The sequence below is a fragment of the Trachurus trachurus genome, assembly GCF_905171665.1.
Source record: "Trachurus trachurus genome assembly, chromosome: 6".
Taxonomy (NCBI): domain Eukaryota; kingdom Metazoa; phylum Chordata; class Actinopteri; order Carangiformes; family Carangidae; genus Trachurus; species Trachurus trachurus.
The window spans coordinates 14146757-14174756 of record NC_139897.1 but is presented as its reverse complement, the minus strand read 5'-3'; the positions used below and the strand labels follow the sequence as shown (position 1 = coordinate 14174756).

At 41.5% G+C, this 28000-nt stretch overlaps 1 protein-coding gene across 1 annotated transcript; it reads right to left on the bottom strand.

The window, feature by feature from the left end:
• On the bottom strand, positions 1 to 28000 carry LOC310987479 (RNA polymerase II elongation factor ELL; the record flags this gene model as incomplete). The annotated part of the gene is given in 13 exon segments (XM_083973759.1): positions 1 to 3575; positions 4591 to 4635; positions 5570 to 5741; positions 6213 to 6276; positions 6765 to 7224; positions 7725 to 7839; positions 10547 to 10671; positions 11567 to 11808; positions 14061 to 14215; positions 14763 to 14890; positions 24720 to 24767; positions 27835 to 27988; positions 27990 to 28000. Coding segments are annotated over 13 exon segments (1830 nt in total). The 3' UTR covers positions 1 to 3464.

The window sequence follows — 28000 nt, the reverse complement described above, 5'->3', positions numbered from 1 at the left end:
GAAAATAACTTTATTTTTCAATTTTACTGAGCCAGTGATACAATTTTTTTCTGAAATCTTTTCTTAAGAGGATGACGTGATAAAGCATCCACCATCAAAAATTGCAAAAATATATTCCATTTCCCTTTCACCATACTTTGAGTTTTGCTGTGAATAGAATGAACAGACTTTGCAAAGAAGAGTCCCTTAAAAGAACAAACACATACAAAGCAATAAATAAAGAATTTTGTTCTCCTAGGTGGACCAACTGCAGTAATTCATAACTGACAACATATTTTAATTTCACATTTCCATGGAGGCATTGTTTTCCAGTACCAACATACCAATAATCACACCTGTATCAAATATGTGGAAATGCTTTCCTGGGCTCGAAGTAGAAATTAAAATATCCAGGCATTTCTTCCAAACAGACATGTAGGCAGATTACAGCTAACATTAGATGCCGTTTACTCGGTGTCCAGGAAAATCTTGCATTTTTTAAATGCTAAATTGACCAAAACATATTCTAATTTAACACGAGTGCCAATACACATCATACATTTTACAAGGCAGTTTGATATCAACGTAACCCAAAAAAAAAAAAGAAAAGAAAGATGAACAAAGCACTTTTAACAGTGGCAACAGTGTGAAACTACACATGTAAATACTGCCTGCCCAAGTTTAAATTTTTCTTTCCCCAGAGAACACTAATGATACTTCCAGGCAGAGTGGCTCTGCTTTCTGAATGAAAAGGCACCTTCAGTAGTTAGCTCTGCAACAGTAAAAAACATCACAGTTAGCACTTGAGAAGCCCCTGACATCAACGGTCTAGTTTCCCAAAAACATGCTAAAACGAATGGTACGTTTATCTTCATTCATACTATGACTGGACCGATATTTTGCCCAAGTAGTGACACCCACAGTGTAGTTTGTTCGAATACAGTTGATCAGTATGCCTTCAGTGGTAAATGGGAAGACCCTAACTTTAATTACTTCTGATAATTATTATTAATATTAATGTCTCATGTTTTGTAGACATATTCACCTTCCTGTTATTAAAAACACACAAACATTAGTACCTCTGTTCTGAATTAAACCAGAACAAATCAAACAGGCGTTTTCAGTCATTCTGACTAATCAGATATTTTCTCAGGTCAAACGGAGCTAAGTTGCGCATTTCCAAATGAATGTAGAAAAAAAAAAAAAATCACCAAACAGTCAGAGGTCTGGTCCTGAGAAGAGACCAGGCAGACTGAATACTAAAAACATTTCTGTAGACATACCAGAGCTTTAGCTTGGATGATATTTAATGCTTTAAATTGGTAAACACTGTTTGGGCTTATAAGTATCATTTATTCCAATAGCCAGTGCTAATAAATATTCCTTTCTTGGAAACTTTCATATACTGTATGTGCCAAGACGGAGTTTCTTGTTGCTGGTCTCAAATCTTTCAAACATCCCAGAATGCCAAATGTAGAAATGAACACATAACTGCGAAAAGAGCGTTTGCACTGAGAAATCAAGACAAGCATTTCTGCAACGATTCTTACTTTTGATAGTGGTGCTTGATAGGAGTAGACAGTGAATCAAGTTCCCTTACAGTTCATGATTAATTGACTGATTATGAGACAACAAATGAAGCTAAATACAAAATATGATTAAGACGTACACTGAAAAAACAAGAACAATACAGAGAAGACAACCGTTCCACAACAACAACAACAACAACAACTATCCAGTAACTGAACTTTCCTTCAAATTAAAAAACATTTACAGAAATGCTTTGAACTGTGCAGAGATCAGGGGTACCAGTATCTTGGAAATGTCTGACATACATGTTAAGGCATATATTAACTTCATTCTCCCATCTTAAGCCATACATTAAGACAACATGTTGTGAGTACAGCTACATTGGCGCAAATGTCCAGAGAACACTGATTTCTATTCTCTACCTCAGGCCACAGCTAATGAAAATGAGAAATAAAATGACAGGTTGTGTTTATTCTAATGTACCTGCTCTGGTACAAGTAATTCCAAAATGTCTTAAATGAACCAAAGTGGTTTGAACTGAGTGACTGTCCCACAGTGCCACCTTCCATGCTCTGCACACAAAGGGCTAAAAATAACAACAATCCATTTTTTTTAAAGGCATCTTAATCACATTCATCAGAATAACATCAAAATGTAACAAAAACAGACGTGAAATATTGTTATTCAATCAAATCTTATATAAAACATCTATAACCAAGACTATAACCAAAAAAAAATTGTAAATTAAATGTGTGGACTGGTTTTTACCAAGATGAATACCCTGTCAGCTTTTAAAACTGCATGTAAAGTGAAAAGTTATGCTTCACAGAGCAACCGGTAGTCATTCATCTACAGTGTAAATACAGCATGGGTAATGTATGCACTGTATGTCAGTACACCTGTAACCAGAGGGCTTGAGAGTAGTGGGAGCTAATGTTGTTTCTTCAGTACATAGTGAAAAGGCAGTTCATGGCACTGTAGGCTACATGTGGGTAAAATTGACACTTACTTGAAACCAGCATTGCTGTACTGTGAGGAGTGGATTTGTGGCATTTCAATATTTCTTACAAATGAAACAGGACATTGGCAAAATGCTACATGATTGCATTTCCTCATGATCAAAGCCCAAGACTGGTGCTAAGAAGAAATTCTGGGTGAAAACTACATGTAGCACACTTTAAAACGACTCCTCGTCCTGTGCTTCATTTTGTGATCATTTTTGTAATAAACTGAGATAAAGTTTTGCATGGTCTTTGTCCTGCTGAAATCTACATTAGGTATGGATGATACATTTTGTCAAAGCTTCGTGAAATTATTTTGAATCATGAATTTGTCAGTTGGAATTTGGTCTGAAGAGAGACACACAGTTTATTGCATGACTGTGTCACTGTCATTATGCAGTCTTATTATTGTGACTAATTAATAATGTTGTGTCAACATTTGACTTTCTATCAGCAAACAGCAAATAAACAAATTCCTCTGTATGTTAATTATAAAGACTTTAGTAGCATTTGTCTCCCGCTCAGATTGATTGTACCATCAACTGAATACTTTTCATAAATCAATGTTTTTTCCTTTAGTTCTGACAAGATGAACGATAGGATAAAAATGCAATTAGGCAGGAAGGATCACATCTGTTTTGCATTTCAGGAAAATGGATTTGGCTTTCACTGTGTCATCTGACCATTTTACAGCAGAACAAAATCCAGCCATTACAGCAATAATCACTGATGAAAATCATAGTGTTAAAGGGCAAGATCTGATCACAAGTCGGTGGTCTCAGCCCGCTTTTGAAGAAGGAAAAAAAAAAAAGCCTTGCTCCTCCAATCCATTAACAGGAGGAGTAAAGTGAAAAGTGTCTCTGTGACTCCAGGACCCAGCTGGGCAGTCTTTGGGTCCATTAGTAGTCTTTTGGTCCAGTCATATTACACCCTGCTGAGCGTAGAGGCCAGTTACTAGGAAAGATCCTGTGTTCGGTCATAATCTGTGATCAGGCCTTTGATATGCGACAGTTTCTGATGGAGGTACTCGCATCGCTTCTTCTCTTCCCGATAGCCAGGGAACTTCTAACACAGGAAAGAGAAAGGGGGAACCTGTGAGCTTTCAGTAACACATACTATAATCCAACACGAAGGCCTCATGCAAGAACCTTTTTGTATTTTCATAATAAACGTCTCTTTGTTTTGTCCAAGGAATGTTTTAAATTGGATTCAGTAAACCCCCTTAACTGCACAAACTCCTTTATAAGCAGCTTTTTTCAACGTAATGAATGACACCTGTTGCTGCTCCTTTCTGAGAGGGTCATTTGCATAATCACATTTCAACAGTATGTAAAGCAACTTTTTCAGCTCTATTTGTTGGCAGATTTCACTGAGACAAAAACACAATAATTGAGTTGTCTCTGTAGACTAGTGGTATTAGGGGATTACACAATAGTACGTTCAAAACTATGCCAAAATGCAGGAATAGATTGACACGCCACATGAGCAAAACGTTTTGCCAAAGCAAAACAGGCCATGAATAAGAAGGAGGTGATCCAGGGGACATGTCACATTAAATGATCCTAAAAAGTTCAGCTGAAGATGATTCCCCTGACAGGATAAACACCTGAACGGCTGAATTTTAAAGTAAACTGTTTATAATACTCGTGCCAATAAAAGCAAGAGTTGTGTAACCTTAGAAAACTGGCAAGCTATGATGCACAGTAAAACACAATGTTCATATTAAATAATATTTCATTTTAATTGTGTAATGACTTCTTTTGATTTTTATTTTAGTGATTTTTTTTTTGCAACTCATGAATTAATTAATGCCACATGTAATTTTTTTAATTAATTCAGATAAAGGCCTACAGTACTGTATGTTTTGGCAAAGAGCAGACCATCTGTCTATGACTCATAAAGAGAAACAGGCGTGAATCACTTATTCAAATTCAACAAAGCTGGTAAATGTAATACATTGTAAGTCCTTATATGTGCCACTTAAGAATAATATTTTCACCATGAGTGGCTCTTTCATGAGGACTAGTGCTTTGTGTTTTAATTGCTACATGAATTGAGATGCAACTTAAATCATTCTTACTTTCTTATACTTTCGGTACTTCTGCAGTATTTGGTCCTCCATGAGCTGAAAAGGTTATGAAAGAGAAGGTGTTAGGTAGGGATGTGCACGGTTACCCGGGTACTCGAGTACTCGAGTAGGCAATCTGCTACTCGGTTATGAATTTATTACTCGGGTACCCGAGGATTAAAAAAAACGGCACGTCAGAGCGCAATCTAGTGTCGGATCAGACTACATTATCATGCCCTGGTTCGGCTTTTTGTAGTGTTAAACCGTTTCGGATCAAGCAACGTGATTTTCTGCTGTGTAAAAGCGTTTTTGGATCGAGCCTCGGACTTTCAAACCTTTTACAATAATTCTCCCTCCCTCCCTCGGCGACGTACGCCGTCGGGAGGGAGACGACAGGTCTCAAGTCTGGTAGAAAATATACTTTCACTTTACAAACACTCTGAAACCTTCCCTGTTATTTCCTGAAACGATGCGAGGCAGAGAGGACCGAAGGCACCAACATGTGTAGTGTGGACTAATAAATAAGCACCGCTAATGATTTAAAAAAGAAAAGAAAAAAAAAGTTTTCTCCTCCGAGGCAGCCGCGGCATAAATGCGCTGCACTCAGCGCTGCACTCAGCGCTCAGAGCGCATGCAGCGCATTTATTCCCCGGCATAAAGATGCACATCTGCCTCGTATGTGCATCTTAAACTCCAGTCTCTACTCTTATTATCCACCTGACATTGTGTGTGACGACGCTGTGTGTCAGTAATGCGGACTGTCTGACGGACAGAGCGCATTTATGCACCGGCTGCGCTCTGTCCGTCAGACATGACGTCATTTTATTTTTTATTACAGTACTCGATTACCCGATTAGTACCAGCTTCGGTTACACGATTAGTAAATTAGTCGAAATGCCCATCCCTAGTGTTAGGGTGGCATGTATCAGATCTGTTTTCTGTTTAGTGTTTTGACAGAAACAGAGCAGCAGGTTCCTGGTCCAGACAGTACCTTGTACTCTTGTGTTCCCGGGGAGAGAGTGTTGATCTTTGAGCCCAACTGAACAAACATCTCTGTGATAGCCCCGATCCGGTCATGAAGAGCTCTGTATTCGTCGTACTCGGCACAGAAGTCGTCCTTATACTGTTGACGCTGCTCCAGTGCTGTTATGGTGCTGTATTTTCTGAAAAGTGAGAACATAAGCTCTTATTTAAAAGCAGAGATGATCCTTTAGAAGCCATGTTTCCTTCTTAGTCCTTCCACTAGGTGTCACTGCAGATCGGTGGAGTGTGAGATCTGACACGTCACAGATTTAACGGCATGATGTGTCGACCAGATGTATAAATATAAGACATAAGATGGTTTGTTTTCAAAGTCATTCTCGGTGATGCTCTGTGACAGCTCATTTATTCCCCCTCTATTTATGTGAGTGTTATTCAGCTGAACCCAACCCTTTAGGGACAAGTCAGAGTCTATACAACAAAGGGTTGAACTCTGAAATCTAAATAGTGACATATGATATCAACGATGACTTATGTGGATCCACTGATGTTGTGACAATTATTTGGATTTCATTCCTGAATCACACATCCCCTCTGAATCAGGGGATAGGACATTTCCTTGCTCAGGGGGCATGATATGTATTTAATCTTACATTAAATAGTCAGGTATTTCCTCTGCTGAGGTTCGATTGACAGGTGTTTTCTCTCCCCCATGGTCTGTAGATAGGAAAAACACACACGCACACACATGGGGAAAAAAAAGGTTAAAGCAATCAGCCAATGCAAATGCGATAATGTGCCCATATCAAGGCTGATGGAATCATTTATCACTGCCTCCGATAAGAGATCTGATCCAAGGCAAGCAGTGACGTCAGCAGCCCAGAGTAGGAGGCAATGCTGCCTGCTGACTCGCTCGACCGTAGGTCACCCAGCTGTTCCACAGTCAATCATCAACAGACTAGAGCTGTGAGTACAGACTGCAGGGCGAAGGAACTGCTACAGTCCTAACAACACTGACTGCACTCTCAAATGAAACATATGAATTGATCTTTGTAGGCTTCCAGCAACAACTATAACTCAGTTGTGAGGATTTGTTTCCTTTTTTTCTGAATTAAATTTGAACAAATAATATGGAGGAGATTCAATAAAATACATGCCAAAACTTTTAAGAGGGAGGACAGTTTTATAGTTTTAATGCCATTTACCTTTGAGATTTTCTTGGTTCTGCTTCAAGTCTGGACTGGTCTCTATCCAGTCTGGTTTTAAGCGCTCTCGTTCCTTGTCTTTGTGCTTTTTGGACCTCTTCTTTTTATGTTGGCCGTTGGTGAACTGCTGCTGGTCAGTGCAAATGGACGTGTCGATGTGTGGCGGCTTGGGGCTGGGGGCAGTGAGAGCAGGCTCTGTCCTCTCCAATTTGGGAATAGCAGATGACACACTGAGTTTGTGCGGCGAGTACAGACCATTTGGGCTCCCCTGGTGATGATTGTTGGTTTTGTCGAACTCAATTTTGATCTGCGCACTAGAGTTCCTGTGACTAGAGGAGCTACGAGCCACATTGGTGCTGTAGTCTCCATGAGAAGGCGACTGCAGAAGCAAACACTGGTCCGTTAGTCTTTGTTTTTTGGGGGTTTGACAGCTGGATGAGTCAGAGGGCAATGGGCGTTTCTAAAGGAAAAAATAGAACACAGTGATTGGCCTTAGTAGAATAAAAGTCACATGAAATTTGTCAAGTGCCTGCAGCACATGTATCTCTACTCAAAGGCAATAGTTCAACATTTTAGGGAAAACATGTTCACTGGCATTTAAAACAAAGGGTTATGTGCCAGATAAGTAACTTCATGGAGTCTCTGTTGGTTGTTGACACTCAGCTGCTGCCAAGTATGATATTTGACATGTTAGACTGGCTCCAGCTATTTACTGCCATGACATGATAGTGGCAAAAGTCCCCTCATCTTACTCTCTGCCAAACCACAAATTAGTGAGTTTCTTAGATTATCAAACAGTTTCTTTAATCTGTGCCAGCTATATTTAGCATCATGCAAGTAATTACACAAATATATCCTGTAAAGTGTATCAGTAAGGAAATAACTCTATTCTCTTATAAAAAGACTTGTTAGGAAGGAAGACATAGAGGAAAATAGAATTCATTCAAGGTGAATAATTACCACAGGAAAATTCTTGGCAGGGCTGAGTTGTGAAGGAGAGTCCCCAGGAGTTTTGTGGAATGACTGGTTGGACTGGGGGCTCTTCAACTGGCTACTGTGGAGTGGCTGAAGTTTCCTGAATAAAGATTAAGAGCACAGCACAGTAGCTTAAGTTAGACATGAACTGGAAGGTAAATGGCCTATAAAGCTAAACAGGAAGAGGCAGCAAGTAGGTCATAAAGCTTGCTTTGGCAGATTTGATGAGCAAGTGGATGGGCAATTATCATTTATTATGACGCAGGTTCTAGCGAGAAGCCGGAGATAGCAGTTTCCGGCAGGCGAGATTCATTCATGAAAATCACTGGCATTATAAATCAGTCAATTTTTTTTAAGGGTAATCAAAGGTTTTGGCATTGCTCTGTGGTATGTTTTGTTTTGTGTCTCTGGTGATATGATCTACAGGAGGCAACCATAAAGTCCACGGAACAGAACAATAGCAGCAGATTTAACCTCCGTAGGACCAAACCCTCTTCGCTGTTAATCTGCTTCCTACAGCCCCTTCCTTAAACAGACACACTACAAAGACACACTCCCCCCCCCCTGTGGATTCATGCAACCCTCTTAATCGTTTGGTCAGCTGAGGACCATTAAACATTAACATCAGACAGTGAGAGACAGTAGCAAAAAAAACATGAATAAGAAGATCCTACACCAACAAATACCAGAATAAACTACAGGAAAGAAAAGTGATTTACAGTATTTACAGATTACGGCAGTTTTATCACACTTGGCAAAACATTTCATGACAACATCTGAACAGAAGGGGTTGTTCTTTCAGCCAATGGGGCCTGTACTTTTTTTTCCAAAACACTCATGAAGCACATGGCCTGCATGTTTACTGGCAGACAGAGGAAACATGTGAGGGGGTGGTGGTGGTGGGGGACTCACCCTGAAAAAGCTCAGCTACTCTGAACCCTCCATGCTAATGCCGTTTGGCAACACGGTGCAGGGAATATTTTCCTCTGCTTTGATGTGTCCATTAAGAGATTCATCAGTGCAGAGAAGTAGTCATTTGGAAGCTCCTCTTTCAGCATGATCACAGAAGACTTCTACATTAATTCAGTGGCCTTTCTGTATTAACGCCAGCACTGTCACAACGCATCCATCCCTTAGTCTTTCTTAACATTATCTACCCAAACGGGACCTTAAAAGAAATTTGAAGCACTCGGTTGGCAAATTGGAAAATATGCTTCTTCTCTTTCTTTACAAAGAATTGATGAAAAGATGGATACTACACACATTTCTACAATGTCAATACTGGGCTACAGTCAGCAGGTGATTGGCTTAATTTATCAAAAAGACTGGAAACATGGAGAAACAGCTCAAGTGGCTTTCTCTGAAGTTAACTAAATCTTGTACCAGCAGCTCCCAAAGCACACTGCAGTTCCTGCTGATAACTTCATGGTGATAAGACAGAACTTGCAGGTCCCTGCCCAGAAACCAGGTTAGTTGTTTCCCCGTGTTTCCAGTCTTTATGCTAAGTAGGGCTGTCAAAATTGCTCCAAAATGACGTTCGAATATTCGTTCTAAAAATAACACATAATTCGAATATATTCGAATATCTAATTGCGCATTATGCCAACAGGTGGACAAACTAGTACTACTTGTATAGGCTTTTTTTTTTTCAATTTTAACATCTTTGACAATGCCCAGGACATTACAAAATGAACTGGCTCGCGGCTCTCTCGCCCCCTCTAACTTGTGTGAGCAATTAAAGGTCCCGACTCTTGTCTGTATAGACAGGCTTCATTCAGTGATTGAAGCGGTGCCGATTCCGTGGGCGCTCCGGTGCACGAGGGGAGGGGGTGGGGGGGGGCATTTCTCCGTGCCGCGCCTCGGCCACTCAGCTGTGTGTCTGTGGGTAGCTCATGAACACCGGTCCCGCCGGTGGTCGCGGTCCTTCTGTGGTTCGGGTCGGTGATGCCGGTCTGCTTTGGCCCAGAGACCATCAGATTTTACCGCGGGAGGACTTTGGGGAGGACACGGTGTTGCTCCAGATGAAGACCGGGCGGGACAGTCGGCTGAGAGCTTCCTGTTTCTGCTCCGAGCTGCTGGAGCCTCGCGGGTGAGAGCAGAGCAGCTGCTGCATCCACATGCAGAACTCCGTTTGCAGAAGCTGAGTTATGTTAAAACACAACTGAAAATATTGTAGCGACCCCGCAGTAATGTTGTTGTTATGATGTCTGTGATTTCTGACTGACTATTAGCGTATGGTTGGATGAGAAACGGGGCCGGGGTGAGTGTGAGGAGGAGCAGAGGAAAAAGTGAGAGCTGTCAGATAAGTTTGTGTTACTCACCTACACACACACACACACACACACACACACACACACACACACACACACACAGGACTCTGTCCTCCTCACACTCACCCCGGCCCCGTTTCTCATCCAACCATACGCTACCTGCCCGCACAGTCAGTCAGAAATCACAGACATCATAACAACAACATTACTGCGGGGTCGCTACAATATTTTCAGTTGTGCAGTTGGCTATTATAAATAATGAGCGATGAGCCCGGCCATCATACAGTGCGCCCGCTGTTTTATTTAGGCCTTTTTTTTCTTTTTTCGTTTTTTTCCCCACTGTTTATTTAATATTCGAATATTAATTTTCACATTCGAATCTCGTGTTTTTTTTAATATTCGAATATATATTCGAATTTAGAATATTCGTTGACAGCCCTAATGCTAAGCTTGCAATGGTTTTGTTAAACATTTCCAAGTTTCTCAATGCAGCAGAACACACACATGTTTTAGTATCGTGGCTAATTCAATACCGACCTGATAAGGAGTCTGTGGATGAGTTGCTTTTCCTCTTCTAGATATCCAGGCCAGTCTCTTTGTATGTGTCTATAGAGCTCATCTTTCAGAGAGTAGCTGTGGTCTTTAGGGTTCAATTTCCCAACCTGAAATACCAACAGCTCACAATGTTTATAAATCAACAGACAGAGGACACAGGACAACAGGAAAAGAGGCCAGCTGCAGAAGTAGAGGCACCAATCTGTGTTAGCCCTTAGTGCCATAAGTCCATATTATGTTTTAACAAGACTTTCACCGGCTTTTAACAAGACCTATTTGCGACTCAGTAATATATATTTTCCATGGTAAACAGTTTAACCATGCCCTTACAACTTACTCCTTCTGATACAAATCTTCCCAAACCAACCACTTTCAACTCTGAAAGTAGTCAGATCCCAGCTAAGACACCCCACCCCTCTGGGGCGGTGTTTAGCTCAGTTGGTAGAGCACCCGCCCCATGTGTTGAGGCTATAGTCCTTGCTGCAGGCGACCCTGGTTCGAATCCCGCACCGGGCGGCCCTATCCTGCATATCACCCCCCCCCCCCCCCCCCCCCTCTGCCTCCCATTTCCTGTCTCTCTCTCAACTCTCCTGTCCATTGAAGGCAAAAAAAACCAAAATATACTTTAAAAAATAAAAGACCCCCCCCCCCCCCAATCTTCTCCTCCAAAGATAATTAAAACACAGCCCTAATTACAGCTATCAGCAGCAGCAGTCTCCACTTGATCATTGCAGTGGGAGACAGACTCACAAATTGTGAACACAGGAAATACTCCTAAATAACCTATAAATAACTGTGACTTCACCTTTGTAGAGAAAAGGTTTAGAGTTGTACAGTACTACAGTAGTTTGTACATTAATATAATCAGCAAAACTGCATTTAGTGCCTCATTTGTGGTCATTGTTAAAATCCTTATTGTCCTGGTTTTTTGAATTTGAATTGTTGCATTTTAGGATGTTTCTGTCAGCCAACAATTACATAGAAATGCAGCAGATGTCTCACCTCCTCCAGTACTGAGGTCAGGTCAGTCTTGTCCTTTGGACTGGCCCGCTCCCTCTCCAACCACAGTAGCAGCTCAGGTTTCCTGTAGGGTTTTAAGGCCAGGAGATGAATAATGCGATCCCTCAAGGGCCGGTGTGCCACAGGGCTGGGACCCAGGCTCCTCTTGTTGCTGGGGGAGTGCTTGTTGTTGCTATCTGAGCTTGATACCAGACCCTGCTTCCTCTGGACCTTCACACACTTACCTAAGATCAAAACAAAGGGACACACAGCACGTTTTTCGGTCAGTTAATCAAATGGTTATCACAGCAGTAATCTAGGTCTGTGGCTATACAGTTGCTAACCTATACAAAACTAAAGAGGAGCAAAAAGAGATTATAACTGATCTGATAACAGGATTCACATACGTCGACAGTATCCTGTAATAGCAGCAGACATATCATTCCTAATCCTGTCCTCGGGCCAGTTATACAAATCACACTCTGATTTTGATAGACAGGCCTACACACGAGAGCCGACCTAATATGTTTTTATCTTCATTATATCTCCCTATTGTCATGCAATCTGTTTTACGCAAATGCATCAGATGCAGTATGAGAAAAAGCTGAAGTAAATACCTTCAACATGGTACTGGGCTAATGCACAGAGGCCATGCTGCTGCAAGTGGAAAACAGTGAGAGACGTTGACAGTGGGGTTAGCCTACCACTGAGTAAACAGAGGAGCATGGAAACTAAAGCAACTAACATAGAGAGGCCCTTTCTTCCTGTTGCAGCACTAATTCAGTTAGACCTGGGCAGGCAGTACTTATAGATATCTGCAGACTGTAATCTCATTATAACTTTAAGCCATACTTTGGAGGTTGCTATAGGGCAAAGACTGACAGCACTTTCATAGAGACAACATGCCAGGCTACTTTTACATATCCAGGACATTTCCCTTCTTAAAAGTAACTTTCGATTTTACGTAAGATTCAAAAGGAGTCCCAGTCTTGCAGGAGCCTGTCTTAACATCTGCCTTCAACCTGCTTCAACATGGGTCATTATTTGTTGGTAATGAATTAAAGCTGCGTAAGGGATGTTTAGGACTCAAAACAGCTTTGATAGAATGATACTCCCCATGATGACAGTGACATCTCCTTTAGGATAACTGACTAACATGCTATGCAATAATAAGAGTGTATTTATGAGTGACAGCATCAAACACTAAAAATAGCGACTGTTCTGGAACATTGAATCAATATTATAGAGTAAAAGTAAAACTCAAAAAAGAATAACAACTCTTAAAATTACTTTATTTACTCTGGATGTGCAACTCCAGGTGAGCAGCCCAAATTGCCACTGTCTCCTGTCCACTGAATGCAACTAAACTTTAAATCATACCCTATTGTCTAAATTGGAGACAGTTTCCTTCTCTGCAGCCTGTAATTGTGAGTTGATATATGGACATTTTTCTGATGACTGTGGGATTACTGAACCATAAAAAAGATTGTCAGACACCACAAAACAACTGTGTGCTTTCCACTGCATATGGCACAAACTGTGATACATTACCCGTTTATTTCAGTCTCTGGTGCCCAGAAAAAGGCAAGGACAGTTCAACAGCAAAATGGGATATATCAACATCTACATGTCACAGGATCTTGTCATTTCTTTTTCCAACTTTGCATACAGCTGCCAGATATGTTAAAGAGGCTTCTAAGAAAAAAGTCTCTTAGAGACTATTTCTGCAGCAAAACATGGTATGTAATGAGTAGAAACAGGTTCCAACAGATGGCCTCTATAACAATTATCCTGCACATTATGCTGTGGCATTTGTCTACACAGCATGTTTCCGTTCTTAAAATATAATCTACACAAGTATTTCAACTCATGGGACCTCTAAATGTCACGAAGCCTCATGGACCTATTATTTATCAAGATACAACATAGTCAACTTAATCGTCAATGACTCTAAAACTGAGGCTCTTGCAAGGAGAAGGCAAAGACAAGTAATTGCAAGACTGAGATTCGGCATGTTAGGCCAAGATTACTTCAGGTGAAGTGTGGCCTCTTCTTTGATGGTATTTAGAGACAATTTATCAAATGAAAATCAATTAAGTTCCAGTCAGTGCTATTATATTTTAGGCAAAACTTCTTCCGCGTGAGACTTGTTAGCGCATACTTCTGGCAAATGCAATCACATTAATGTTGCTGGCAGGCAAGCTGGCACAGTGCCTGAACAATCTGGTCAAAATGAAAGGAAAATTACAAGAAAGAGAGGCATCCCTCTCGCATGAATAATTGCAGTGCAGCACTTTGATCAATTATGTGATAACTTCCACACCATATGGCAATTATCAGCAGGATGACACGGTGAGAGCCAATGGTTTAGAGGCTTACTGGCTACATGAAAACTCTTCATTCATCTGTCCTTGATCCCTATGTGTTTCAATGCTGTGATGAAACACTTAAGGCTTGAAGGTACACCAGAATGAACAGCCATTAGGCAACAGCTTACTTGGTCCAGGCTTGATCTCAATTGCTGAGCGGCTCCAGATGTCCTTCTCCACCTGAGACATGCGCTCCCTGGTTGTCTGGTAGGAGTCATCTGTGGCACAAACTGTGATCTTGTCCTGAATGCTGCCCTGGCCCTCCAGGTGATCCCTACCCTCCCTGTGTGGAGGACAGAGAAGAAGGGAGGTGCCTTAAAAGTTCAAGCTTACAAACTGTCTGGCTCAGCTCAATTAACTGGCCATTTGTCATACTCTGGCTTTGAGGATTGTTGCTGTCGTACTTTGATATATGGTGTTGTCTGACACACACACGTAACTGGTTCTGTAACTTGTCTGCATGCAAATTCTTGTCCCGTTCCAAGAAGCTTCAGTCTTAACAAGAAGTTTGCAGTTATAAAGGCCAGAAGAAGATAAAGTAGCTGTAATGTAACCCTTTAACCAACCCTTTGACCCTGTGTTTCCACAAACACTACCCCTCTGTTCTCAATTATTACTTGTCACACCTCTGAGGTCAGTCATAGCATTAGAGGCTTTGGGTGTTATTGTAGTCTTGTCTGAATATAGCTATAACAGTGGTTCTGTCTGCTGTTGTAGAACTGAAGAGAGAGGCCACTGTTTGGCACGGCCCTGTGGTCTCAGTCTTACACCAAATTTACTATGAATTCCATTTGTGGTCAGCTGCGGAGAGGCTTATGAGTCCTGCTTACCCTGAGACATACTGGTGAATGCAGTCGAAGCTGGACTGAGGCTTGTCTTTGCTGTCACTGGATAGGTAGAAGGAGAAGACTCTGAATCCATTGGGTGATTCAGGGGTCGGCGCCGGGATCTTTACATACTATCCAAATAATGAAAGAGAAAGCATGACATTAGATGAAACATTGTTTTGAAGTTGTGAGATTCAGAATATAAAATGAAAATAAACACCAGGTCAGTCCTCCATTTATGTTTTATAAAAACCCATGTCTGGCTAAATTTTTAACCTTTAACAGTTTTACAGTGCCATTACACACTTCAGTGTATCTGCAAACACTGCTAACTTGAGTTGTGTGTTACGTAATATGCATGTGTTTTGTCTCGCAGATGTAGCCTGAGCTGACTCTATTTCATCTCAAAGTGGAAAAACACAGGATAAAATGGATCAACATGACCGACTTCCTTTATTGAGACTGATGAGAGCCATCTTGACTTGCTTTTTTTTTTTTTTAGGGGGTGGGGGTTACGCAATAAATGTGACCTAAATAATCTCCCACTCGGACCAGTCACAGGGGCTATGGGACCTCCCAGGTCAGGGATGATGACCTGTAGCCAGTCATGGGAGGAGCCTGTCTGAAAGGCAAAACATAACAATAGTATAGCGGACAGCTTTTTCACTTGGGCGATAACCTCTCCTGTCAGACAGTCCGCGTCTCCCTAGCAACAAACAAGCCAACAGGGTGAAGTCTATCTCTTTCAGAAACCTGTTACATAAAATGACCCAAAAACCTACTTCCACTAAAAGGACAGTACAACACAGAAAGTCATTAACCAACAGGTAATATGTCTTTTAAAACGTTCAGCAGCAGCTCTCCTCCTCCTCCTCCTCCTCTTCACTGCCTGCAGCTGTGTTTCAGCCTGAAAATGGACAGTTTACCTTTGTTGATAGAAATGTCCTAGTTTCAGGTGAATCTCAATGATTATACTCCATCCTTTACAAGCTTGAATACGTGCTTACTGATGAGTAATACTTCATATGAGATTGCTGCAACAGTGCAAAGTTTCCTTTCTTATTGTCCTTTTTCGGGGCTGACCTTGTGGTACCACCTCAGACCGAAGCAAACAGACATTTTTAACTGCAGGTCTAAAGAAAAAAAAACCCATCAGTCAGATGGACTTGAGGCTGCCTCTTTAGTTATCAGTCGTAAGTGATTGATTATAAGCTGACTGGCTGAGAGCACAGTGCCCCTGGCAGATGTGGCAGGCAGGAATATAGCTGTCACAAATGCCCAGTCATGCATCAAAGCCATAAGCATTTTTTTTCCTTTTTTTGCAGCACAGAGCCAATGAACAGCTCCTCTCGTCGACAGCCCCCCTCCTCCTCTTCTAAAACCCAATGCATGCCATTCACCCTACCCCCATCAGCCTCCAGCTTTCCTTCATGTGCACAAGCCCACCCATGTCAACACGAATCGCAAAGCAGCCCACAAGGCCATGGACACTTGAGGCACACAGCTGACCATTAATTCTGCCCTATTTATGTCTGACCGTTCACGTGAAGCGACAGAACAGAGTCCTGCATATGTCTGCTTGCTTTGGGTTTCTATGCTAATTAGGAATGATCAACCAAAAAAGCATCAAAGTGAGCAAGACCAAGAGGCGAGCTGTGCCCTCCCACCTATTACTTTACGAGAGTAAAGTAGTAGCTGCCTTGAACAAAATTACAAGCAACAAGTCAGCAGAAGGTGTGTTGGTGTAGGGAAATGCATGAAGCAGATCTGCGTTTGAATTTGTTTTTTAAATACTTGACAAAAAGCTAGCATGCAATAAGATGAGAGTACACATTTACACATTTACCATTGCAATAGTGCCACCACGTCTCCTCTTTCAGTCAATGGCAGCCGTATGAGCCCCCTCCAGCCATGCATTATTTTTGCCTGTCACCCCCATCCATAGCACTATGCACACTTCACATTCAGATTCTAATCAATGTCACTCAGGTCAGACTGTTCAGAGGTCGCCACCGTTTTATTCACAGCTTCCTTCTCAAGCTTCATAACCATATGTCATTAGTTCCCAGTCCCTGACTCCTAAAGGGGAGCACCTCCCTGTCTAACTATGGCATCACAAACAGCCCAAAATCTACCACTCTAATGTATATGGTAAATATGAAGCTATAACAAGCTAGAATAGCATAGTACAAAGAGTTCAAGAATCTCCTCTTGCTTTGCCAGTGAGCCTCCAGCTGACAATGCTTTGTATCTTTCAAACTGAGGAAATGTCCACAAGTGTGCCACCCGGTCAGTCAGTGACATTTTGACAGCAAACCAACAACAAGAAGAACCAATGCGACAACTCAGCCATAGACTGAACAACCAGGCTGTTAGATGACAGTGTTAAAGAGAGATTGCACAAAACACTTATCATTACGGCAGTTTTATACATAGCCGCCTCTTTCATCATCGTCGCACTGAGCTTGATGAAATTAACTTGATGTGTTGAGTCTGTGACAAAACTTGTGCGAACAGGTTTGTGATCCTGAAGCTGCTGTCAGTCAAGTAGTAGGTGTAGATTTACACAGAGACGCTGAGTCATGTGCATCTCCACATAGAGCTTTGGTGTGATCCCCTGAAGCTGTGTGTGTGTGTGTGTGTGAGGGAGTTAGTGTGTGTTGCCTTTTTGTCTTTTTTTAGGCAGAGGAAGCCTCACACTCCCACAGGTCACATGCAGGGAGTGAGGTCAAATATCTCCTGAGTTACACAGATATTGACGGTGTCGTCAAAAACAGGCTTTTATCAGTCAAACTGTGGAACATGTTGTTTACAGTCATCAATGAATCAACACAAATAAGACGCTTAAAAAACTGAACACAGAGTGAATGAGTCACTAAAGTACACAGAAGGAAATCCAGACACTGCTAATAACAGTTCATATGGAAGTATGGCTATAGCTCTGCTAGGTCAAGGACTGGTGAGTCACGTATACAAAAACATATAACACAGGATGTACTGGTTACACAACTCCCCCAAACTGTACGCATTTCTACAACCATTAACAGCATTTTCTGCTTATACTGAAATGATATTTATATCCACATCAACAAGTGGTACACAAACATAGCAGCTCATAACCTTTAGTCTCATTGTGCACCAAAACCAGGATCTCTGTGTATAACACCCAAATTAAAAATGATTTTGATTAAGAAAAATATGTCAGTGTAATGATAATGTAATAATGTTATTGAATTATTTTTACAATAATAAAAAAAACACTTATTAATATATTTATGTTTTCTGTAATATTCAAACATTTTATTGTGTGCACTTTGAATTTATGATTCCTGCTGTAAGAGTTTCTTAATAATTATGGAGAACTATTAAATATATGTTATTTGTCTGGCTCTGAATGAGAGGAGGAATTCATTAAATTGCTTATTCTCCATAGTATTCTAATTATGATTCCGTGAGCCATTTAATCTAATGAGTAATTAATCAGAGAAAAGCTTAATAGGGTATTATTAATATTATCAGAGAGTACTATTAACATGTGTCAGTTTAATAAAACTGAGCTCTGTGAAAACGAAGCAGCCAGAGACGTACACAGTAATACTTGTCATCATCATGGTGCAAGTAAAGCCGTTGGACAGTTACAGTCAGAGCAAACAAATGGCGTTGGAGCAGCAATCCTTAGCACCTTGTCAGTGCAACCCCCCCATGGAGCGTACAGGCTGATACAATAACTGCCTCTGTGGCCTTGGCCCAGCCACATCTGCTACTCCAGGCCCTGTGTGTTTGGAGATGTCAAATACTTTCAAGCTGTTATAAGGTGTGAACTGGACTGGAACAGAAAACCTCAGCAGGGGGCTCAGCATTTGAGCAAGGACAAAGGGCATTATTGGTGATGTCCTTGTAAAACTTAAAGAAACGTAACTCCCTGTGCGTGTTTGTGGCCGCTCATCCTCTATGAGGTTAAACAGACTTAACCCTGCAATTTGATGAGGAAGGAAAAATACCTTAACTAAAGACATCTACTTTTTCCTCACGTCCTGCGAGCTGTTTGCAAGCCAAACATCTGCTGGGAAAGATGAGACACCAGTTTCTCTCTTTGTCTTTCTTTGCAGACGAGAAAGAGAAGGCAAGGTTTCCAGCTCTGGTATTTGGCATGGCAGCATTGAGATGGGAGCGAGTGCCTGGATATGTGATTTACTCTGAAGTCTTTGCCTCCTGCCCCTGTCTGTACTGACACTAGTTACCATTGTCTTCTCATCTGAGCCTACTCAGCCATAGCTGCTCTGTGAGCTGCCCGTCTTTTGTTCTAGCTTCTTCCCCCACAAAGCTGAGTGCAATGGCCTGTCGGCCTGCCTGGATTATTCATGAACAGCAGGGACGTGTGGCTGTGTGTTGTTGGGGGGTAAAGGGAGGGATTGGGGGTTTGGGTGTGTGTATGGAGGGGAGGGGGGTTGGCAGTGGCTCCCAGTAGAGCCAGTGTATGAGGGATGGTCCTAAATAGTCTTCCTTTAGGAATGTGCAGCTCAGTTGAGAAGAGGGGGTAAGATCCCGACTGGAGCAAGTGTATCAGTCCTAAAATCACTTTATTGATGCTCATACAATGAACTCCACGTTGATGCTTGGACCCGACAGTAGAAAGGGTTCAACTGTCAGGCGGTGTGTCAGATGCAGTCCAGCAAATGTAGTGATGTTGACAAACAGTGTCCCAGAGAAACACAGGGTTCACATAAATTGTTTCCCATTCACTGTCCTGCAGCTTTGTGCCGTACGATGTACAGCTCCACTGTGACTCATTTGTTAAAAACAAAGCATGTGACATCACCTTTTATGGTTTAAATCATCCTTTCATCGAGCCTGGATGGATGTTGTGGTTCCTGTGCTTGAGGATCTATTCATTGAGGGGGGTTGGTAGAGACAGGAAAAGCAAAAAGAAGGGGGGTGGGGACTGACGGGAGTTAGTGTGGGGATATGGGGATGGGCAACTGTCGAGCATCCCCCAAGGTACTGCCTGTTATGCCAAGCAGAATCAGTCTTTCTCCAAGAAGCTGGGGCTAATCTGTCAACCTTAGCAAACACTCTCCTTCTTCCCACCCCTGACACCCCCACCCATCTTCACTGTCGGTGCCTTCCTCTTCATAGACAGGGGGATGGAGACAACACACAAAAAAAACTATGATTATTTGATTTTTTCCTCTTATTGCAATATGGAAACTAAAATGGCATTGACTGTTTTTCTTCTTAAAATGTTTTCCCCCTTTAAGCCCATTGCCTAATTTAAGATAGTAAGATTGTTAAGATGGTGATGGAAGTTAGGAAATTCCCTTTACACACTAGTTATTAGACCTTAAATGCAGTGACACCAGAAATGTGTTCCTCTTGTTGATTCCTATCTGTTTCACTGGAGCGACCCCACAAACCACTTGGAGCGCTGCACTCTACTCCCATTACTGGACTTTTCTCTCCACACAAGCAAGCAGTCTGTAATCCTTTAACAATTCACAGATTGTGCGTTGGAAAGTATGTCCAAACCTGATTAACTTGCAGGGAAACTTGGAGAAAGAGGGGAAAATCCAAAACACGCACCGAGATGTGATGTGTAACATCAGGTTGCACGGACTGGGAAGAAGTGAGCCAAACAACACAATGAAACGGCTTCAGCTGTCAAATACATTCAGCAACACAGGTGTAAGAGAGGACAGTGACGAGTGAGGAGTTTTTATACGTGCAATATTATCCGTGTTGTTTATGAAAAACATGATGCGTGAATTCACCGCAGGATGTCTGCCTGCCCTGTCATTATCTACGCACATTATTCTTAAAGCCTTGGCCTTTGTCATTTTTATTATGAAAGGAAATATAGAGAGACTTGCTCTAAAAGTCTTGTTAAAACAGTTGTTTTCATCCCATGTTTATCTTCCCCCACCAAACTAATAAGGATTACATAAACCTGTTAAATCTCCCTGTCTTTAGGTTAAACAATAGCTCTCTGGTGTTGGTTTCAAGCTCCAGGGTTTAAGCTTTAAAGACTCCTCGCTACTGTACACAGGAACACTGCCTTGTGTTCACCGACAGTGTTTGTGTTGCTCATATCCTGTGGTGCTGCATGTTTTTATTTTCATCCAAGAAAAAAAAAACAGTTTGTGTTCAGTTTCCTCAGAGGCCACAGACGACACTATGAAACATTTCCTTATTATCAACTTTGTTCTATCATCACAATCCCAGAAAACTCATGGGATAATTTAAAATGACAGTGGTGACTGAAACAATTATATTATGAACTATATCTTTAAAGATCTGAATAATGCCTGATTTCAATATCTTAATTTTGTGAAATGAGGCTCCTGAAAGACTTATTACATTTCATTGAATTACAAACCTTTATATTTAAAAAATAAGAAAGTGAGAGAATGTGTGGATATCATGAAGCTTCAGATTTATCTTGAGAGCTTTTACATCGACATATTTCCCCAGTCTCGTTTCACAGCAGCCTGTTTTGTTATTGTGAGTTTTTCTCACTGCTATTACCAGTTTTCCCAGGGTGGCGGTTACATCTTTAGACTTAATGATTCCAGATTAGTGTGGAATGTAAATAAACAACACAAAACCGAGACAAGAACATGCAACTCATGCTTGCAAATTCATGTTTTTTACATACATAGGGCCCACCTTTGGGTATACTACTATATTTTGACATTGATGTATGATCTTTTACAACTCTCTTGTAACTATAAAAGACTCTTAAAATCCTGCCACAGTCGCCACGGCATCCTTCAAGATCTCTTGTTTGAAGCTAAAGAACACAATAATGACAGAGGAGCTGACTAAAGAAGAGTCTTTAAACTGGAGGATCTTATGAGGCTTGTTCTTAAAATACACTGTATGATCTAAAAAATCCTAAGGCCAAGTGGCTCTGCGTAAACACAGTAGGCCTCAGACAAGCAGAGGACACACAGACTTTTGCCTCGCTTAACACATCTGGATGAATAGGGCGGCGTGTGCCCTTTCAGAAACACGTGGGACAACTCTCGCTCTCACTGCTATGCCACTGGGACAGGACAGCTCTCAAACCACATTCCTGTTATTGTTATTCTAATTAGTTTCCAGAGGAAAAAAAAAAAAAGATGTGTGCGTGGACTCATACACACTCGCACAGTGCAAAAAGCTTATTTGCAGAGTGAGCGGGAGGCGAAGCAAAGCGGTGTGGTGGCAGGGGCTGAGGAGGAGGAGGAGGAGGAGGGAGGGAGGGGGGGGGGCAGTCAGAGCAGCGGTGTGTGAGATAGAGGCCCCGATGTCTCTTAAGGTTTCATCCAAGCATGGGGTGAAATGGCACAATAATCAAGGGGACAGGCGGCGGTGGGGGGGAGCTCAGCCTTCACACACAGTCGTCGTGAGCATATCTTTAAGAGCACCTCTACATTCCCCTCATCCCAACAGCACTCTCTTTATGTGACAGCTGTGCACATAAAAACACACAGAGCCATAAACAAAAACAATTACACTGGCGACTGCAATTCAACATTTATGAACTAAGGAGGAAATGAAACCGATGTCACACCTGACACAGCAAAGCATTCAGGATTCAAACATCCACTTTGACAATATTACATCCATAAAACTTACATTCAGTAGTGCAAAAGAAATACTGAACCACTCAATGGTATGCCACACATTTGTAGTTGTAACAGATGAAATACACCGTTCACTCACCACTGAGGTGCAAGTGGAACAATCAACAAATAGAGGAATGTGAAGTATGTACTTTTAAATGACAAGCAGTGCTTTAGTTAAGTGGATAAAACACATTATCTAATCAATACATGCCCTGCAGCATGGATCCAATAAATAAGAACTAACAAGGTTCATTTCTTACTAAATGGATATAGATCATGCCAACAAGCAGGCGGCATTGCCAGGCCTAAAGGAAAATAAGCAGTAGGATGTGAAATTCCAGGCCATGGGAACCCAGACCAACTCTAAATATATTCCCTAATCCTTTCTGATGATTTCAAAGTAATCCAGAATCTAATTTCTTTTCAGCTTTGAGCTTTTATAAAACCTGAAAAGGAGTATCTCTCTACTTCTCCTATTTCTTTAGAGTTGCATCAGTACCTCTACTTTTTTTTTTGGAGGGGGGTTCCTTCACCGCCCCAGATGCTAGTTATTGATCAAACCCATTCAGTTGAATTTCGACAATATCATCCAAGTTTTAAAGGTTTCTTACACAATTTCGACCTTGGATTCAAGTAAATCAAAGGTTAATTTAAGATGATTTTTTAAATGTGATTTGTAGGTTTCACAGCTGCCGTGACCACCGGTTTCACAGGAATCTAAGAGCTTGTGTCTTTCGTTGGATGATAGGAAGTTTGGCAGACAGTTTACAATAATATGGCTAAGTGCCGCAGGGTCAGAGAGAAAGGCAGCTGAAAACCTCAGTGTGCTATTTCTTGATAGGAGCCGTGGCCCCTGATACCGCTGAGCCCTGGATTGATGCCAGGACAGTGATTTGAAGAATTCCTCTGGTTTTCGTGGCCTTGGAAGTGCCCCTTTTACAGGAAATGTGACATGGAGCCAGCTAGAACAAAGATCTGAAAGTAGCAGTTGTAGCTTCTGTGATTAGAGCTCTACTGCTGGCAAGTGCCACTGGACACAAACCCTCTCATGCTCTACATGACCTCTTGAACCTCATGCTGCTTTTTGGGGACGGGATGAGCTCCAGCAAACTAACTGAGCAAACGCAAACAGGGAGGAATACTTACATCTGTGCTGCTGTAACACTCCAACCTGGAGATACAGATACTGGTTATATCCTCTCGGTCTGTTTAATGCCAGACTGCCATGTTCACCAACATCCTCCCCCCACTAACGGCTTAATGTGGCCTCCCCCACCACCAATGGTTGCAGCTACCTCATTAATGCCCAATCGTCCAGCTCGGGGACTATTGTCAGAGGGGGAGGGAGCCCATGCTTGAATTCCGCAAAGCAATTTGAATATGTAATGTGCCAGCCAAGATATAATCACCAAATCCCATTCAGTGATTAAAGCACACTTAAATTGCACTCACTTAACATTGCTTTACAGAGGGACTCTTTTAAGCAGGTTAATCTGCTGTTTTCCACATATGTTTCATTACACGTTTACATAGATAGTTTGTGTTTTGGACATATTTTGCACATTTTCTTGGCAAAAAAAGAAAAGAAATCACAGCTCCTGTATCATTCCTGCATTTCAGATCTTTCATGTCTGCACAGAGACAACAGGCATGGAGACACGGGGGCTCCCTGGGGTTCGCCAATTCCCCTTCCTCCTCCCCCTCCCTGAACAAAGCCTCCCCAGTTGCAGGCCTGACCCAGTAACCTGGCTAGCTGCCTGGGGGTATAGCGTACCCTGTCTTAGGGCTACCAGGGCCCGTGTGAGCACACAGGGCCAGCAGTTGTGTACAGTCACTTTCGTCAATGCAATCAGCTCCTGCAGGGATTAGAACAGCTCCTTTTAGACAGGGCTGATTGTGCGGTAAATGTGTAGTAGCCTAGCAGGCAGAGCCACGGCCGGGCTAATACTGCTGGACACAGGCATCTTTCTCTGCGGACGCTTTACAGGAATGTCATATTTGCAGTGTCAAGTGCTTTTGTAGACCATGTACCTCATCTCAGTACATCCATATGCAGTCAAGCCTATTTAACTGAGCAAATTAATGACACCTTCCCCTCAGGGTTTGGGCTCTGGCACACTAACAGCGAGCCATGCTCTCTATGTACATCAGTCATGCTCTAATCTAAATCATCCCAATGCTTGGAAAGACACAGGGCTGACCTCTTTGGTGGATGTATGCATGTGCTTCCCGGATGCTTAAGAATCAAATAAGATGTGCAGAGGAACTGTCACAAGTAGGCTCAAAACCATATCCAGACTAATTAGAGCATTCAATTTCTGAGGCATAAGGGAGAGTATGCAAAACATCTTACCCCCTGGCTCCCCTTGAAGCAAATCGCTGGTTGATTTGATAGTGATGCCTGAGGAGAGAGAGAGAGAGAGAGAGAGAGGGAGAGATAACTGGTCAGAAATCGTGCTCATGCACAGCTCATACAGTACATTAATGTGAAAATACATTGCCATTGTTCCAACTCTGATCTGTGTGATTCTCTAGCAGCAGTCTACGTTTGATTAGACAAAGCTCGGTAAACTGGCCTCATTAAATGCCAAAACGACATAATTGCCATTTCCCATTAGGCTTTGCCCTGATGAATCACTGTCATACTTCTGTCTCACATCAAGTCTACAGGTCAAGGGTTATTGGCCTTAATCTGCACTGGAATGTGTGTGATTAATTGATCTATAGCAGACAGAAAACTTTGAGTGTGTGCATGTTTGTGTGTTTCAGCTGATTTTTTAAATGATTAGATGAATAAAAACTAAAACAGATCGCAGAGGAAAGACAAAGCTCCTTCTGAAACCAATTTCTTTAAAAAGCTATTTTTTGTACTGTGGTTTGTAAAACTGTACTGCTTTCCAAGTCCACTGTGTGCCTGGCTTAGGCCCATTACCCCCACCACCCACCCCACCCATTGATAAAGAAATATTAAAATCAAAAAAATGCCTTTCCTTTGAGGCAACATGATACATGCTCGATAGAGAGTATTATCTGTGACGTACAGCTGTGCTCATGATTGACAGCACTCTTAATTTATTATTAATGGTTTAGGGAAATATCTTCCCTGTCGAGGAGCATTGTTATGATTTTCTTCATCATCTGTCGGCTTTTAACGTCGACTAGAATAATAAATATTAAACCTCGTAATGTGGGTTGCATATTTCAAACACAGCCATGGGGTGAACTCAAACTTGTTAAAAGTCTGATCATTTTCAAGGGGGTTTATCCTGAGTGAAAAAAAAGAAATTGCTGTTCATGTTTTGTCTGATAATTTCAAAATTTTGAGCCTTTACTTTTTAATTTGATTAATTTGTTAATCGTCACCATTAATTGATGCTTTATAAACTATAACTATAATCTGTATAAATATTACTAAATTTAATTTGTGAGTAATGAGCCATTGATAAGAACCTCAGTTCTCCAATTCTGGAGTACACCAGCCGATTTGTTTTATAATCTGGCAATCCAAATGTTGTTATTAATGACTTTTACTTAATCTTTAAAGTGATATTCTAACCATTAACAAAGCCATTGAATACATTTACACACATTTTTAAAGAGTGGTAAAAAATTAACTCATTAGTCCAGCAATCAACTAATCTTTACCATCATTAATGCATTTTATTTTTGCACAAGTGCCACAAATTCATTGCCTCCATGTCTCAAATCTTCAAAGTTATTGGTTTCTTTGACATCTGTGATAGAAATTTATTATCTTTGGGTTTAGGACTGTTCGTTGGACTATACAAGGCATTCGATGACATCAACTTTGGCTTTGGGAAAATTAGATTGCGGGATTTTCTTTTTCTTTTTTCCCCCTATTGTCCAGAGCTAAAACTATTTTAACAATCAATTTATCATCAAAGCCACATAAAAGTATCAACTGGTGCAGCTTAGCAAATATGTTATCTTCTGAAATATAAGGGTAAATTAAATAAAAGATTGAAGTTTTTGGGATGGGAAATTAGATTGTAGGAATCTTTCTGTATTTTGTGACAATGCATGAACCAAACAGCCAACCTCTTGAGGGAATAGCTGTCAGATTGCAGTACTAATACCATTAGTTTAACAAATGTGTATCTAGAAAATTAGTCCTTTTTATATAGGTTTAGCAAGCTCCTCTTTACACCAACACAAACAGACATCAAAACCATATCATGTCTAAAAAACCAAACCAAAACAACAACAGAAACTCTTTCAGGTTGTTGTTCCTGGGGGACAAAATCCTCCACACCACATGAGAGCCCAGCGGTCTAAGACAGTATTTTTCTGGGGTGGTCTTTGACTCGGAAAACTTTAGCAGTAACCTCTTGCTGCCTGCCTGCCTGCCTGCTTTGGCTTGGAGGAAGCTGTCAGGCTGTGTGAGCTCTGGAGTTTACTCTGCTTCACAGACCAATGAGCTCCGGAGCTGGGCGGGCTTCCAGGCGTGTAAAGGGCAAAAAACAATAATACACAAGAGCCAAGCAACAACTTGCCAAACCCTGCCACTGAGCCCAGTGCTGCCTACACGGCTAAACCACGGTCTCCCCACGTCCGGGTCCAGTTCTCCGTGGCCCGGGACTGTGCGCACACTGTATTTGTTTTGACGGCTCAGAGAAAAGAATGGGCTTCTCCTGCAGTCATAACTGATGTGGGACTAACCGTCTTATCAAGCAATGCTCTGGGAAAGACATTTGGATAGACTAAATTATCTCGGTCTAATCTAATGGACCATAAAAGCAATAAAACAGCCTCCCGTTTCCGAGGAGTCGAATAATTTGCTTGATAGCTTGTTCATTAATTTATTCCCGAGAGCAAAACGAGCAGGAAAAAGCCAGTCTTTTTAAAAGAAAAAAAAACTAAACATTTAATGACTGACAATCATCTGTGTTTGCCAATAATCCGAATAATGAATTTCAGATGTAATGTATGTAGAGAGAAGAAAAACACACACACACACACACACACCAGCCTTGTAAAGCTCAGGGTATAATCACAAACCTCTGTCATATGGGAACTTTAATACCTTTAGCTTTTTCAGGAAATTACGCTTAAGCAAGACAAATTCAACCAGCGTTATTCTGCTCAAAAACTCATTTCAATGAAATCCCGTCGCTGATTTACCACTTAAGATCACAATAAATTAAAGCTTAGCCTGCCTTTCTACTGTACCAGAGCCAGAATAAACCAGCACGGACTACATTGATCAGTCACCGACGCTTTTGTCGGTCAGATCCGATCCAAGTCCACACACAGTCTACAAAAAGTGTTTCAACTTTACTTTTTTCCACCAAAGGAGCAAGAATAAGATGCGTTCACAGTCGGGATCGCACACTTATGAGGCGATTATAAGAAGAAGAAGAAATACAGATGAGAAAACAAACACATGCACGCAAATACGCACACACATAATCTCCAAAATTGAACCCGATCTTTCTTTTTTCTCTTACCTTCAGGTTCTGGTAGGCTTCCAAGGTCCGGATGGCAGTGTCAGTGAGTTTGACGTGATATAGAGTTTGATTTGGGTTGTTTTTGTTGATTTTGCCACAGGAGAGCCCATACCGATGCTCCTGTCTCAGCGCTGCCATTTCTACAACTGAAGACTATTGGTGACAT